Source organism: Hirundo rustica, chromosome 13 (genome assembly GCF_015227805.2).
Source record: "Hirundo rustica isolate bHirRus1 chromosome 13, bHirRus1.pri.v3, whole genome shotgun sequence".
NCBI lineage: Eukaryota > Metazoa > Chordata > Aves > Passeriformes > Hirundinidae > Hirundo > Hirundo rustica.
In genome coordinates, this window is record NC_053462.1 from 723,576 (window position 1) to 740,264 (window position 16,689).

At 40.0% G+C, this 16,689-nt stretch overlaps 1 protein-coding gene across 2 annotated transcripts in view; it reads left to right on the top strand.

The window, feature by feature from the left end:
* UBE2Q2 (ubiquitin conjugating enzyme E2 Q2) overlaps positions 1 to 16,689 on the top strand; it is a 46,378-nt gene that overhangs the window by 11,588 nt on the left and 18,101 nt on the right. The window contains exons 2-6 of one of the 2 annotated variants that reach the window (XM_040077216.2): positions 4,404 to 4,508; positions 11,127 to 11,231; positions 12,854 to 12,910; positions 13,122 to 13,208; positions 14,934 to 15,074. In XM_040077216.2, coding sequence (XP_039933150.1) covers positions 4,404 to 4,508; positions 11,127 to 11,231; positions 12,854 to 12,910; positions 13,122 to 13,208; positions 14,934 to 15,074 — 495 coding nt within the window. The remainder of the gene's footprint in view (positions 1 to 4,403; positions 4,509 to 11,126; positions 11,232 to 12,853; positions 12,911 to 13,121; positions 13,209 to 14,933; positions 15,075 to 16,689) is intronic. The other variant, XM_040077218.2, reaches the window with a different exon arrangement.

A 16,689-nucleotide genomic window follows, 5' to 3' on the forward strand; every position in this document is an offset into this window, starting at 1 on the left:
GCAAAATTGTTAAATGTAAGTAGAGCTCTTACAGACGATGTAATGGAATACCTGAACAGTGAGGCCCCATGCGTATTCTTCTAACACAGTGGTTTTCCTAAATGATTTTGTTTGAAATTGTTCCCATGGCAGAAGTGCAGGGCTTTATTCCCTTTGTATTTTGTGTGTTTATTAGCAGGCAAAATTCTTTTGCTGCGTTCTGTCACAGGAGCGTTTGCGATGCCAGAGCTCCGGTCTGTCCTGATGCTGGTACAAAGCGTCTGTAGAAGTGATGATGCCGTGAATTGTGATTGTGTCTGTGCTGCTGTAAACATCCTGCCTTTGTCCTGCCCCGTGCCAGAGAGGTGTGATGTCACTGCTGTCCTGGCACCGCTGCCAGTGGGCACTGCTGGGGGGCGAGCTGCTGCCTGTGCTTGGGGAGAGCAGCAAAAAAGCAGCAGTTACATAAAACATCTCCAGTACTGAATATGGTGAGAGCTGTGCAGCCGAGACAAAACAGAGACACAATCACTGCGTGGCTGCTCTCCAGTGCAAGGCCCACGGTAACGGGGCTTTTTAGCCACTGACAATTAATAGTAAAAGGACTGCTATTTTAGGGTTCTCTCATGAAGATTGTCTTTGAGAAGCTTGTGTTTCTTACACAACAGCTCAAATCTACCTTTTATAGCTTGCAGATACAGAAAAAAAGCTGACAGTTCTCCCAACAGAATTAGCTCATGTGAAGTTTAGTTGTTTGACTTTACAAACCACAAGCTTAGCTTTAAGTTACCTGCTGTGGTTATTACAAAGTCATGAGCCTTTTTATATCTCAAATGCAGAGCGTTTGAAGTTCATGTGTGAATTCTGTATTTCAAAATACGGTGACTCATATTCGCGTGGAAATCAGCTGTTCCAAAAATATGGATTACTTACAGATCTAAAGAAACTTAATGCCATTTATGCTTTTAAATTAAATGAATGTATTTATTGGTAAGTGTGAAGAATTAAGCATTGCAACAAAATGGAAGTTTGAATTTGTATTTTAATATTACACATCAGTTGTGAAAAAATTGGAATGTACAATTAAAAAGTCATGTTCCAAAAATCTAAAACTTGAAGTATTTTCTGATACAGCTGAGTAAATATGCTTGCAGTGTTAAAGAAGAGCCTTTCTGAGAAGTGTATTCTTCCCATTCATGTTTCAAAAGCTAGATCAGGCTAAAAATGTCATAGTTAATAACTTTTAGGATATGGTCATTCACATGTGCTATACACTAATAATCCAGGCAGTACCATGTCCTTGTAGGCTTTCTCACCTAGAGGAGGGCTTGTTTTCAGGGCACAAAATGGAGTGAGTGTAAACCATGAGTAGGGCTTGTTTTCAGGGCACAGAATGGAGTGAGTGTAAACCATGAGTAAGGACTCACTCAGAGCAGGAGGCAACAGCATGTTCAAGTAGCCATGGCAATATATTTAAACTCACAGTGGGATTGCTTGATCTTCAGATCTGTGCTGTCAGTCATGTCCCTGGCTGATGACAAAGTTGCTGCAGGTATTTTGGAGGAGATAATTAAATAGGCCCCCAGACTGGAATCGATACTGGTTGCAATAAGGAATGTCCTGCTGTGGGGTTGTTCCTTAAATTCTTCAGATAGAGAAAGGAGAAATAAAATTGTCCTAAAAAAGGAATATAAACAGGGAAGAGTTGAGTTCCACTCTCTAAACAGTCTTTAGATTCCAGATATGATTTAGAAGAGATGACTAGCAGATGTTTGTCTTTTATAAATTTTTGCAATTAATAGACTTGTATAGGTCTGGACTAACATAATTTTAAAAATGCTTGATTAAAAAAAAAAAAAAGCCAAAAATACCTGTTAGCAGAATGGTGCATGCATGCACAATCCAAGTATGACTGTATCTGGAGAATATTTTTATTCTGTTGAGTCTGAGGATTTTAAGAAACAGATGGCTTGGTGAATCTTGGAAAGGATTTTGCTTGCTCTATGTTTCTTGATGAGAATGTTGGTGTAGTCTAAAGTCATGGTAGTAGTGTTTACCCTACTGCCTTTCTCTTAACTTCATGAGCTGGACAGAGAAATTTGGGTCTCAAGAGCAGCTGGGTCAAACAAGTATTGAGACAGTGGGGCCACACTCAGCAGCTTCCCTTGTGTTGTTCCCCTGCACACCCAGGTCAGTGTGCAGTGCAAAAGGCTTCAGGTGAGAAGGTTGCACCAGTGCAGAAGACTTCACAAGTAGGTTGCATGGTATTAAAGGTGAGGGAAAGGTTATCAGTACAAAACCAGAAATATTTTTAATGACGTTTAGCTCAAAAACCAGCAGTTTAGAAACCCTGTGGAACAGGGAATTCAGCCTTGTTGCTCCCACAGAGATCGTGGTTAATCTATTAAGTGAGATTGAGGAGAAAATACTCTCAAGTACTGTGTTGTATAAAGGAAGAGGGTGATTATATCACATCTGTAAGTCCTGGCAAGGTGAGCACTGGACTTCCTTGGTAGATATTTGAGATGTTAGGCCTTAGTTAATCAAGAATAGATCTCCAAGGTCTCTGCTTTGTGGGGGAACAACACAAGGGAAGCTGCTGAGTGTGGCCCCACTGCCTGAATACTTGTTTGACCCAGCTGTTCTTGAGACCCAAACTTATCTGTCCAGCTCATGAAGTTAAGAGAAAGGCTGTAAGGTAAGCACTACTACCATGGCTTTAGACTACACCAACATTCTCATCAAGAGACACAAAGAGCAAGCGGGGTATAGCATAGTGTGTGTTGTGTGCTTTGAAGTGAAGATGGAAGATGTGAACAGCTTGTCCTTTTCATAAAGGTGCTGGGGATATCATGTATTCCTTTAAGGAGTTTTTAGTTGTGATTTGAAAAAAAAGATACATAAACTTGAGGAGACTGAGCTCTTTAAAAACTAAGTTTATGGAAAGGCTTCAGTTTCCCAGAGGTGGGAATTTTAGACCTCTGTATCTAGAACTTCTCTGGAGTACAGTGTCAGTCTGTTTTGCCAAAGCTGATGTCCTTTAGTCATATGGCTTCGTTTATGGGGTTCAGCACTTCAGACAGAAGGTCAGTTAGGAAATACACTTTATTAAAAGCCAGTTCTGACATGCTTGAATTTTCCTCCAATTTTCAGACCTTGCCTGTTAACTGTTGAAGAATGAAGCATAATTTATTGTCTTTGGAATGAGAAAGATGGAATTTTTTTTTTCCCCTTTTCAACTGCAGCGAGGGAAACAAATGAAAAATCACTCATTATTTTGTAAGACCCGGGGATACAAAGATAATATCTGTGTGATAAAACTGAGGTTCAGCAATTTGTCCTCAGCTACTAAAATTTAATTGAAAGGGTGAGAAGTGGAGAATGCCTTAAATAACTAAAATAACTTTAAAATCAATTATATGAAGGGACACTTACTGTTGAATTGGAAGCTACATGGTATCTTCCATCCTTACAATGTCACCAAACCTGTGTGAGGAGAAAATTGGAATTATTTTTTGAAATGTCTGAACAAGAGCTGAGGGATTTCTCTTTAGCTTTCTGTAGCAGGGGTCTGCCAAGCACCTTAGCACTTGTGGACCACATCTCCTCCATGAGCTCCACGTGCCCAAACTGTGGCTTGTTGTGACAAATGGAGCACACTTGGAATCCTGTGAGCCCCTTTGGTAGCACCTGCCTGGACCTGGCACCTGCTGCCAGCTGTGGGACTGTCTGGATGGAGTGGAGTTAGGCTGGGAGCTTTCCTGGGTGCAATGTATTGCATGAGAAATCTTCAACAGTGGAACGTTCTCTAGGAGCCTTGGTAGTACAAAGGTAAAATGGCAAATTTTGGCACTGTGATCTGCCAGTTAAACTGTCCTCCAAGGTGGGACATTGGAGATGTATCGCTTTCATCTGTGGCTCAGTGCTAGAAGAAGCAGTAATATTCAATAATCCTGTTTGAGAAGGAAATCTAAAGACTAAGTTTTATTTCTTTCCCAACTTTTCTTTGCAAGAAGCTGTGTTTTTATGAAAAATCAGCATCAGTTTTATTCGTTGGCATGTACTATTTGTGATTCCATTTTTTGCTAATTATCACCCCTACTGCATTTTTAAATTTCTCCCTCCTGCTCCACCTGCCCCCAAGGTTTTGAACATTTCAGCGCTGTTTCTTCTGCATATCTATCATCTGAGAAGGACAAAAGTAGGTTGAAATACTCGAAGAACCAGCTGGCTGGATTTCTTTCAATTTCTTTTGCATTGGCTTAAAAATGTGATTGTTAAAAGCTTCTGTGTTACCTGACATAGACTAAGATAAAAGGTGATATTAATACTATGATATGAAATTTTGGGGATAAATGATTTTTAAAAGCTTTGGGATTTTTTGTTTATTTGTTGGGTCTTGTGTTTTTATTTTTTTTAAACAGGAATCTTACCCCTCTTCATCACCAATATGGTTTGTAGAATCAGATGACCCAAACCTGACGTCAGTCTTAGAGCGTTTAGAAGATATTAAGAAGAGCAATACTCTGGTGAGTATTTTGTTATTATTAATTATAATAACTGAAATACCAATATTAATTATTATAGTATTAATGTCGGTATTTTTAGTTATTTTGGGCATTTACTTGGGCTCATGTGTTTACTTGGCTTCATCACATTAACAAGCAGGTCAACTAGTTCAGTTTTAGGGTTATTTGGGGGATTTTATAAAAACAACTTTCTCTTCCGAAAAAAAACCTTATGAGCCAAAAGTAATCTAAAAGATTTGAGGCAAGAAGGAAAAGATTACTTAAATGCTTACTCTCTAAAGAAGTTAAGTTTCAGCCCCAGTAATTACAGTGTGAAGTTTCCTGAAAATATTTAAACAGCGAAGTGTATGAAAATGTTTAAACTGCTGAATACAATAGCTGTTACAGAGTTTTCTTTGCACAGAAATCAATTGCAGAGGCAAAACTTTGTACTCTTGAGAAGGTATATTCTCCAAAACATTACTATAATACCAAGAATTCTTGGTTTCTTGAATTCTTTCCTCCTTTCAGAGGAAACTCGACCTTCTGGTTAACTTCTGGTTCATCAGAATGTTCCTTAGGTATTGATATATTTCAGCAGTGTTGTGACTGCAAAATTGCTGCTTAAAGGAAATCTTTGTGTACATATTCTGATGGTAATTTTATACTTCAGAAAACTCTCAAGCATTATATCTTACTTAAATATCCTTTTCATGTAGCGATGGGAGCTCAGGGGAAAGGCATATGAATATGAAACTTAATTTCCTATTCTGTGTGGGAAACTGTCCTTGAATATTGCTTGGAAATAAATTCTAGTACAGATGCAGTTTGTGCCACTAAAAGGTGTATTGCAGCATACTGACAAACTCAGGCGATCTTTGTTAATAGATGATTTTAACATTTTGTGTTTATTTTGGTGGATGTAAGTGTGATGCATGCAAAACAAATCAGTCTGCAGAATACTGCTTTTTGCATGGGTTATGTGCTTAGTATTTGTCTGGTCTGGGAAAAAATGGGAATGTTCTTTCTTAGGAAAGCCTACTGCTTGTTAAGTTTACTGGGATAATGTTCATCTAGGATATCCAGCCTTAAATAAGAATGTACAAGTGTCTTTTTCTGAAGATAGTTTAGGATGCATTTGACTTCTAGCAGAAAAAATTAGGAAATGAATAAAAGCGACAGTCTTTGTGGGCCTTGCCATAATTAAAAACAGTTGTAGAGGAACACTAATGTTTTCATGCATTTTGTTGGATCTGTTTGCACAAGGTGCACATCTCTGTATTTTCTACTTCAACCTAAAATTTAGACTGGACTATATTCAGAAGGGTATTATAAATCTTAGTCTTTAAGTTTTGCCTAGAAAGACAGAAAGGGGCAGCAGCAGAAAATCTGGCCAGATGAGCTTTTTGCTTAAAGACACTTTTGGAAAGATTGTGCAGCTTGAAGCTGGTGTGGCTGATACTCAGGCTGAAGGTTCTGAACAAGGTATTTCCTGTGTGCAGCTGCCTGCAAGGGCCTGGAAGGCTTTGTTGTAAACATGCATGGGACTTGCTGTGCTGAGTTGCATATGCACACAGGCTGCTTTTGTAGCTGGTAAGAAAACAGCTTCTGCTCTCAAGATTGTACTTGCCCATGTAAAAGCTGATGGGTTGATGTAATAGACACCTGTGATGGCCCATCGGTTTCTCAGGAATCCACCCTGCATCATGCTATGCCAAGGTGAAGGCAGATAGGAGTGGCTGACAAATACTTGCACTACAAAATCTGACTTCTTTTATTTTTTGCTCCAAAGACGTGGCTTGTCACTTTTTCATTGTTTTTGGTGGGTTTTTTTCCCCCCTACACCTCTTCCCCATGGAACTCCCACCCTTTCAGTGACATGGAGCAGCTCGCACAAAGGCTTTTGCAGCAGAGTAGGAAGCAATAGGGGACTACATGTAAAAGTCCAAAGGCTTCTAATTTATCACAGTCTCACAAAAATTCACTTTGTTTAATTTGGAATAATCTAGCATGTTTCAAAAGTAGCTTTCTTTTAATTTACTGCTGGTGAAGGATCATTAGTGCCACGTTAGTCTAAATTCAAAGTTACTGGAGCAGTCAAATTTTGAATGGGAAAAGGCACTGGACTCTTCCAGGAGCTCAGCTGTGCTAAAAGCAGTGCTAGCACATGTACCCTGGTTTAGCCTTTGGTATTCCACTGCCCTTTCTACCTGCTCTGTAACGTGGGGCAGCTGTCAGCTGTTGGGAAACTGAAGAACATGCTCTTCAGGCATAAAGGTTTGACATGTGGAAGCCTTGTTATTTGACGTGGTAAAATGGAAACCGGTTTATGATGTTGAAATCATACATGGATTTCCTGGAAAATCTTCTGTGGTGTGTTAGTTACCTTTCACCAGCAGGCTGCTTTTGCTATGAAAATTCACCAAAGCACTAAAAAATGCTGAAAGGTTATTAAGAATGTGATCAGCATAGATATCATCAGGTTTGGACAACTTAGCTGCTTGATTGTCAGTGTTGGACAAGTTTTAGTCAGCAGATGAAGAGGCTAGAGTTATTTCAGCCCCTAGTGTCTCCTGAACTTCCTTCTGAAAATCAGCCAAATTTAGATTTTGTAAGTATGAAGCTGCCATCTGCCTTCTAGTGGCTGTGCTGTGCCACAGAAAGAGAAATCTTTCTGCAATTACCTTGTTCTGTTTGGTATTATGGAAGCTACATGATGCAAGTCTGAAGCCTTAAACCTTATTTCATGAGATGTTAAGAATTGCTCTACACTATTTAGAGATTTGCTTTTTAAAGAGAATAGGAAAATGGGCTTAAATTCAGAGAGGCAGCTTTAATTCTCAAACTTGCGTGGAAGATACCAGAAGTAAATACACAATTCCTGGCATAAGTATGTTTACAGCTTGGATAAGCTGCTGTCTTGAAGTACACTGCTTCTGTGTTAATATGTCAGATTAAGTCCCACACGGAGTCATTTCAGGGAAGAATGTTGTCTCTTGCAAACTCCCAGTGTGGCAGCAGCTATTTCTGTACTGGGAGTCGCAGAGACAAAATGCAGGAATTGGTTTTGCTTTACTGAATCTGCCTGAGGCTGCTGAGTGTGGGGGAGGCCACTGTCACTGTTACCTGATAGCCAAGTAGTGGCCACATTCCAGGTGACAATTACTGCTTCCCTCTGTTTCCATTTGTATCTTTCTTCAGCCCTTTCTCAGTGGCAGGCTAAAGTTTATTGATGCATTTATTTTTATACAGATATTGTGGGTGTAGGTAGAGACACAAAGAATAATTAAGTCTCTGTGCTTAAACTGTATTTCTTAAATTCATCTTTCTCAGTCAGGAAACAGGGCATTGCATAGTGAACCCAGCAGCATATTAATATCATCAAAGGTATCCTAAAACTGTTAATGCTTTCATACTGGATTAAGATGATCTCTTCATGCATTAAAAAAGCCTCCCAGGATAGACTGGGTTTCAGAAAAAATTATTCTGAACTGTTTTTGGATGTGCAGGACATTAAGATAGGAAACAAAATTCCAAGAGGTGTTTGTGTTCTAAACCAGTGTCCAAAAGAATCACCAACTTCTCAGAACTCCTGAAGCATTAAAAACTATAGAGGATGTGCATTCTAAAGGTGTAATTTTTGTCATTTTGATATTAATTGTAATAAATATAATACACTTATAAATGTGTTGTATTTTGTTACTTGAAGGTTTCCCTTCTGCAGGCTGTTCACATTGCTCCTTTACCCTGTGGGTTATGAGTTCTGGTTGCTGTTTACTTTGTGCTTTAGGCAGTGTGTATTCCAGGGAAACTGCTGGTGTGCTGATAGCTCCCTTTTCTTCAGTAGCCTCTAAGTGTTTGTTAAATGTTCATTTTACATTAGTCAGGCCTGTGAAGTTATCCTGGAAATACATTTAATTTATTAATACATGACAGAAATCTGTTCTCCCTTTTGCTAGTCTGTGTATGTACCAAACCATGCCAGGCTCTGCTTAGAGCACAAGGCTGGATCAGATGTCTTCCAAATGTGCCTTTCAGCTCAAGTGATCCTGTGATTTTTCATACAGATGAGCACGGGTTAAGGGATAGCAGTGATGGTGATCCATGGCAGAAAGATCAATGGTATTAAATTAATTCCTGTGGAGGAAAAATGTAGCAATAAGGAGGAGGGTTGGAAGGGCTTTATGGATGGGATCAGCTTCTTGCTCTGCCACCACCTTTGCAAATTGTAGACACTTATTTCAAATAAAGCAGCTGATCTGTAAAAATGAGCTGCAGTATGAGTTGCATTTAGCTAGCCCTGCAATGTAGAATCCTGCCAAGGAGGGAGATCCCTGCTCTCAGCCTTTCCTTTGATGATGAAATGGTGCTCGTGTGCTGAAGCACACCAGGAATTGATCTGCCATAAAGCTGATAAGCTGTCACATAGCAGTGTGATGTGTGGTGCAGTGGAAATGAGGAGGTGAAAAGCTGCTGGAGGCCCTTGGCAGCTGGAATTCAGCCCAGGCTGTGCCAGCACCTTGTTGTTTTGAGGGTGTTCCTGTTCCTTGCTTGTGATCCTGTGCTTGGAAGTAAGGGAAGCTTACAGTGGGTTCAGTCCACGCTGCAGAAATCCCTTCTGAGTTTCAGTTCAGGTGACAGGACGTTTCATGGGGTGGAGGGGAAGTGAAGGATGCAGCGCAGGAAGCAGTTCTTTACTCTCCAGCCCTTATTGTTTTTCTGTCAAGGCACATCTAGTACAGTGTTTATCTGTTTGTCCAAGGCCGGTGTTAATTGACCAGGCCAATGCCAATGGTGGCAGTCTTCCCTCACTGCTCAGATTTATTTTGGTATGATTCACAGAAGATGTAAACAAGTTATTGGCTCTGTGAGAGAAAAATTACAGCTCCTGGAGTTGTATAATTTAGGCTCAAGCTCCCCACGAGGCAATGTTTGTGCAGAGAAAAAGTTTATCAACAAAATGTGTAGCAGTGCAATTTTAAGCATCTTGCACATACTGAAAACAACAGTTCTAAGACCTGTGATTCTGTCTGGCAGCTAACTTTTTGATTGATTAACCTGATTCCTGTCTGCTAAAAGATGTTCTGACGATCCGGATACTGAGGAAGCTTCAAACAAGTGTAGAGTCTTAATGCTGATGAGAAACGTGATTGTTACAGGACAGAAGGGTTTTTGCCAAAACCTATCACGTCTCATGTATATGCTCCTAAGAAATGTGGTTCTGGTGCCCCAGTCCTTTTGGTGATATCTGCTTTATTTTTGAGTTAGGTTGATTATCTGCTCTATTTGTGGTTTGGGTTGACTATCATGAATGTTACAGAAACAGCAGCCACGGTGTGATTGTGTTGTAATGCAGGCTGGTATCTCAGTTCATGGCCTCAGATGGATGAATAGCATTCCTATGAAACACAATGCGGAATTCAGCTGTAGAAGGGAAAAGCACTGAAGCTTTCAGATAGCATAAGGGCAACGTTTGCTTATCACTGCTAGTGATATGGGCTTAGAAATGAGCTCTTAACCCTGGAGAGACTTGACTTTTTCACTCACTGTGGGGTAAGGTGAGAGCATTTAAACTGGCCTGTAGCAAGGTTTTGGACAGGTATTTTGGAGTGTGTGTGTGCAGAACTGACTGTACTGTCTTGCATGATACCCTCAACAAGTGGCAAGACAAATTCTCCTTTGTATCTGGAAGGAAAGTCCATAAATGGATGTACAGTTTCTGCAAGCTTCATCTAGGGTATTATTTTGCAGATAATGAGGTGTTGACCCTTTTACAAATGGATTTTGCAGTCCTATTTTTTGTTTTCCTGACACAGCTGTGCAAAAGACCTTGGAAAGTTAGGAAACACAGTAATAAAGTCTTTTGTGTCTTTGCCTTAACTATGAATCTGAGGCTGCCTAGAGAAAGTGAACAGCTGTAGAAATAAACTTAAATCATGTGGTGATCAAAGAGCAAACTTAATGTTTGTTTCTGCAGAAGTAATTTTTTTTTTTCTCCTGGCTTGCATTAGTGAGTGTGAGGTGTTGCCTAGTTTACCGTTAACAGAGCACGATTCGTGGATTGCTGCAGATTGGAAACAAAAGTTAGAGATAATAACATTGTGCTTCACCCTGGCACAAGATACAGCAAGCAGAGTGCCTGAGCTCCAGCTCTGAGCCTGCCTGGCTGCTGGGACTTGGACAGGGTTTGTCTTGCTGCTTCTGCCTCGCTGGTGCACCCTGTAGAAGAATTCAGGATTTGGAAAACCAGACTGTTCTTCGTTGGTTTTTTGAAGATAGGGTTATTTAAGCTGGGAAATGGGAATGGACCGTTTTGTCTCCTGGAATGTCACCGTTTGTTTGTTCGATGTGTGGCTCAGACACCTGTGTTTGGAATGGATGATGCTGTCAGGGCAGATTTTTTTCTGCTTGTGGCTTTCTTGTTAGACTTAGGAAGATGAATTGAGAGTCGTTGTTACTTGCCATGTCCTTGAGTTTCTATTGTGGGGACTTGACTACAAAAATTTTACTCCAGCCTGAGCAGATTTAAGTGCTGTGCACTGATTTTAAGTTCAGTATCAATGTGTGAAGAAAACTCAAAATATATTTCTCTGTGCTTTGGTTTAAATAAACATATCCATGTTTTCTTGGTTTTTGTAGCTTCTTCAGCAGCTGAAGCGATTAATATGTGACCTCTGCAGATTATATAATCTTCCTCAGCATCCGGATGTTGAAATGTTAGATCAGCCATTGCCAGCTGGACAGGTAAATTAAAAAGCTGTGGATACCTTCTTCTGCCAATAAAGGAGTTTTTTTTAACTTCAAGAAGCAAGATAATGGGAATGATTAAACCTTGTGTACACCAGAACTGAGATATGCCACCCTTTTGCGTTATGGTGTCTTCAGCCTGAATTTTGTTTGCAAAATCCATTTAATAACGGTGTGATAATATTACACAATTCCCTTTGAAGTTTCTGTATCACTGGAAGGTGTGTATGTGATATTGGTGCTGTCAAGTTTAATTCCCTCCTAAACACTGTTCAAGCCAATCTCTGTGCACTTGGAGTGCTTCCCAAACTTATTTTTCTGAAATATTTGTCTCTTTGTTGAGGAGTATGTGTTTCACAGGGTACACTTGGATGAGCTGTTGATGTTTTCCTTCTTCAGTCCCTTGCAGGGACGTGGGATATCAAGGGCATATGTTTGGGTAGGGAGGTGCCTCGCTTACTTCTTGTGCACTTGAAAAGCTAAGAATTATGAAGGCCTATGAGGTGTTCATCTTAACCAAAATGTTTTGTATTGTTCTGAAAACAGAACTGGTAACCGACAGTAACTGTTCTTTTTTTGTATTTTTAATAAGATTATGGGATCTGCTTGTACACATTAAGATGACATGATTGCTAAAATGCCCCTGTGGAGTAACAGATGGCTTTCCTGTGGTGACAGTACTATAGTAATGACAAATAGCTTGCTTAATTTTTGGTCACGTGCCAGATTGTAATCCTATAGGTCTTTTCTCTGATCTACCCACTCAGCAGTGCAGCTGTAAGGCAGTGGGCTGTGCTGTTAGGGTGTAGCTTTGTGAAGAGTCTCACATATGCTGTGAAACTCAAAAAGAGACTCATGGAAGGTTTTCTTAGGCAGAAATGTCAGATAGTTTCAAGTTAAATAAGAGGGGCCTTAGTAACTCTGACCAAAGATCCATCTGGTTCCATATATTGTCTAGAGCAGTGTTATTCCTTCTTTGCCAGAGTGAGCAGAGGACAAGCATATCAGAATGCTCCTGAGTATTTCTGCAGCTCAGACTTCCTGAGCTTGGAGTGGTATCCTGAAAGAGAAAGTCCTAAAAATTAACATACTGTATTGTTTTGATATTTCCTCAAATAGTCTAATAGCAATGGCTGCATGGTGATAGTAGTGGCTGCATGGAGGTTCTAGGTAGTCACAATAAGAATCCATTAAGTTCTAGAGGGCTGAAGTTGATTGAGTTTTTTCTTTCTAGGGGTGTCGCGTGCAGATGGATTCTAGTCAGAGCCATGATCTGATTGCACAGTTAAAGCATTGTGGGTTGTAACCCACTTGATGTGTTTGTTGCATTTGTCACTCGCTGTCTCAGGATAGGACGTTCCTTATCTGAATCTAAAGTTTCTGCTTACAATTTAATTGGAATTAATTGAGACATTCTATTTATTTTTGCTTCATGCAAAAGTCTCTTCACTGTCATACTCCAGGAAAGCATCTTTATGCATCTTACCCTTATCTTCAAAGGACTGAAGTTTAATATGTAACTTTTGCATTTACTGCTTCTCTTTAAAAGTAAACTTGCTGATTTTGAAAGCAAGAAGCATGTGCAGAATTCATGCAAAACCTTCATTGTTGTATTGCAGAATGGAACAACAGAAGAAGTTACATCAGAGGAGGAGGAAGAAGAAGATATGGGTGAAGTATGTCTCTATTTTAGATTGTTGTCCTTAATCCTTAATCTTGTAGAATTTTGGTATTTTGCTCTGCAATGTCTGGCTAATAGTTAAACCAAACTGTAAAATGTAACCTCCCTGGAGTTCAACAGAAAAGATAATTAAAATTTGGATGTTTACCTGAATGTCAGCTTTCCCTTCAACCAGAAAACTAGTGAAATTTTCTTCTTAAACCTAGATCTCAGCTGTGAGGTACTTGGATACAGAGAATTGGACATCTGTTTGTGCTTTAGTCAAACAATACATAACATTGTGTGCCAAATCAGTAAGTTTTTGCATTGTTAACTCCTATTTCAAGCAGCATGTGAACTGGCTCTGATACAGTTGGAAGTGCCTCCCAGATTGAAGCAGACTGGCTAAGAGTAAATGGGTTTGCTGACTCATTAAATGGGTGAGCTAGGTTTTGACTGTAATAAATTGAAGGACATTGAAACAGACACACTAAACATTTATGTCTGTGTATGGTAACATGAGACTCTTTTTAATGAGCTTTTTAGTTGTAAGAATCACCCTTTTTGCTTGCTTCTGCTACATGTTAGAATATCTCCAAGATGCTTGCTTTCCATACCACTTCAGTTTGCCTTATTTTATAGTAGAACTGTTCTGACTACTTCAGATTTAGATTTGTAATGAAGGTGTAGTTAGAATGAACAACTCTCTCTGAATAAAGGATCTTCCTGTGGAGAAGATCTAAATGTTACCACGTTGTTAAATTAATTTGAAGCAGCCTTTCTTACATGATGTTTACCTGATCCAGACTATGTTTGCTGGAGCTGGTGTTTCTGTAAAGGTGGTGTGTCTCACATCCTGCTGCCACAAGGCTCTGGTTGCTTGCAGACTGCTAGAGTAGCCTTTTGCATTCTGTTGTACTTTGTACCAAAAACAAATGCCCAGCTGTCTGGGGGCATTGTGTGTGGCAGTGATATCTGCAACCTGTATTCTAGTCCTGGTTCTAAATGGAGAAGCAGTTTACAATTCTTCAGTTCTATCATTGGAGAAACATGAGTATTTTGAAGACTACTCAGTCTAAAGTCTGTTACAGCTGAAGGAAACAGTGTTGTCAAATGGCACCAGGTATGTTTCTTGTTACCTAGGGCATCCCTAAATTTGAGTTTTCCTGCCATGCAAATGGGTGGTGCATAGAGAGCAGCCCCAGGTGTGACAGAGCTCTGCATACTCGAGTGTATCTGGTGGTTGTGTAACCAAAGCGTGCTGGTGTGGCTGCTGTGGTGCTTCCTTTTTCGTGGCAGGGTGTTCACATGCTTCCCCTCCTCTCCTCAGCCAGCATTTGAATCGCCTTCAGGCAGTTGTCTGAAGCTCAGAGTGCTCCTCTGCAACAAGATAACCCCATCTCAGGATACAGAGTGGAGGTGCCTTGGTCTAGAACGCAGAACCAAAATGTTGGCTCGTGTGATCAGAATGCTTGACCAGAGTATTTTGTCTTATGTCCTGATCCCAAAATTACTGTATCTAATCTTCAGCTGAAATGGTAACCTCGAATAAAGTACACATAGTTTTCTAATATTTAACTTTCTTGAAGGGTTGCAGTAGCCATGCCAGATAGGTTAATCACTGCTTGCCAGAAGTGTAGTATAGCTGGGATTCTAACTGCAAAAGAGTCTGCTTTTAGAAACATCTTGGAGCCACCCTAACTTTGGGTATTTTTGGATTCTATAGTTTGGTTTGCTACCTACTTCAGTGGGCTAATTCTCCACAATCCTATCTTCTTGCAGAGGTTGTGCTTGTTTCTGTGACCAGAAACATGTTGTGAATTTGGGTCTCATTTGTATTATGAAGGCTCCCTATAATTCCAGTAAATATTCTGGCTGAGAGTGCAGTTAGAACAAAATTATTTCTATCCAACACTCACGAATCCATAGTGCTGTGCAGTATGTGACTGTATCCCACTGTATCCCTTGGAGAGAGCTTCATTGAATGGAGAGCACAGTATAGGTATTTACAATTAACTTCTCTCTCTACTGTCCTGTAGGACATTGAAGATCTGGATCACTATGATATGAAGGAGGAGGAGCCAGTTGATGGGAAGAAATCTGAGGATGAAGGCATTGAAAAAGAGAACCTTGCAATCTTAGAAAAAATCAGAAAAAATCAAAGGCAAGATCACTTAAATGTGAGTTAATGATTTCATGCTTCTTTGCATTACTTCTGACTTTAAAATAGAGATATTTTTTTTTTTTAGCAAAGATAGCCCACTGGTGTGCACCTAGACATAAATTAACCTGTAGCTGACTGTTTTACTGCTCATCTCCAGAGGTATCCATGTGGTTGTCCCTCTGTTTCTTGCTTGGTGCCTTTGTTACAAGTGGTAGTTGTCCTTGCAGAATCAGCAGAATGCATCTAGGCTGTGAGTGTGACTTCTGTTGCTGAGCCCTTATTAAAGTAAAAAAATTAAAACCATAATTAAAATTGCCTGTAATAAAGTTCATGAGTGACTTAAAATACTTGATCAACTTGTGCTTTAAAAATCCATTTTATGCTTGAGTTTATTTTTCAGAAATAACTGTGCCATCTGGAAATTACTGAGGGGTGGTGGATTGTTGTGCAGGTTTTTTTTTATTGCCACGCATAAAGGGGCCTTCAGCAGCTCTGGAGCTTTGTTGTCAGTTTTCTGAGTGATCTTGCCAGCAGGCAGTTGTAGAAAAAGTGCTTGTTCTCCAGAGGCTTAGAAGTGTTCTGTCCCAAGTGCCAGGCTCCAGAGAGGCTTCCACTTCTCAACAGTGCATGTAGGAGGGTTTGATGATGGGCATTAATTTTATTTTAATTTTATTTGCCCTGATTCCCAAAGAAATCCAGGCTTTTGTTTCACAGAGGCTTAAAATGTGTAAAGCATGACATTTAATACTTCTGTTTATGATCTGCTTCATCCAAAGGGTTTTGGAATGATAACACCCAAACCTGACTGGCGTTTCAGGGTTTAAAAGGAGATAAACCTAAGGTCCCAAACTGCTTTGGCTGTATAGTCAAGTCTGGTTTTGAGACTTGATTAACCATGAACACAATAGTCACTTGCTGCTTTTGTTTAAACTTGAACGTTCACAGTTTTAGAAGATGAGGTTTTGTGTGTTTCTGTGTGTATAACTCACCCTTAATAGTAAGGAGTCTTTAATTGTTAAAGAAGATACATCCTCTTGCAGCCTGAGAGGCATGGCCTGCTTTACAATTATCTAAAATTTGGTAGAAGAGAAGGAAGGTTTTTGTAGCATCAGCATTCTTCCTTGGTGCAAGATGTCTCTTAAAACTGTGGATTTTCTTTTGCTGTCTGTTCTTTTCCCATTTGGCAAATACTGCCTTTCCTTTTGCTTTTCCCCTCCACATTTAGTGGAGCTGAAATGAACACTGCTGGTTTTCTGTTTGACAACAGCAGATTCAACTTACATAATAGCTGTTTCTCATGCCAAGACACTCGTTGATGCTGGTGCATAAACAAGGTCAGCTGAGTACGGGGTATTCAGCTGCTGCTGAGGAACTGTGGTATTTTTGTGGGTCACCAGAAATAGCTGTGCTACTGAAATAATTTCTCCAAGGACTTGTGAGGGTTTACTCTTTGGTGCTGGAGAACCAAAAGCTGGAGCTGTGCTACTGACCTAGGAAAGAGCTAACCCAGTAGCACTGTATTGGTCCTCCCTGCTGCCAGAGCAGGGGGCTTCTAATTGGAGAGAGCACAAGTTTGCTGAGTGTCCTAACACAAAGCAAAATTTAAATCTGTACAGCCCTCACAACTGGGT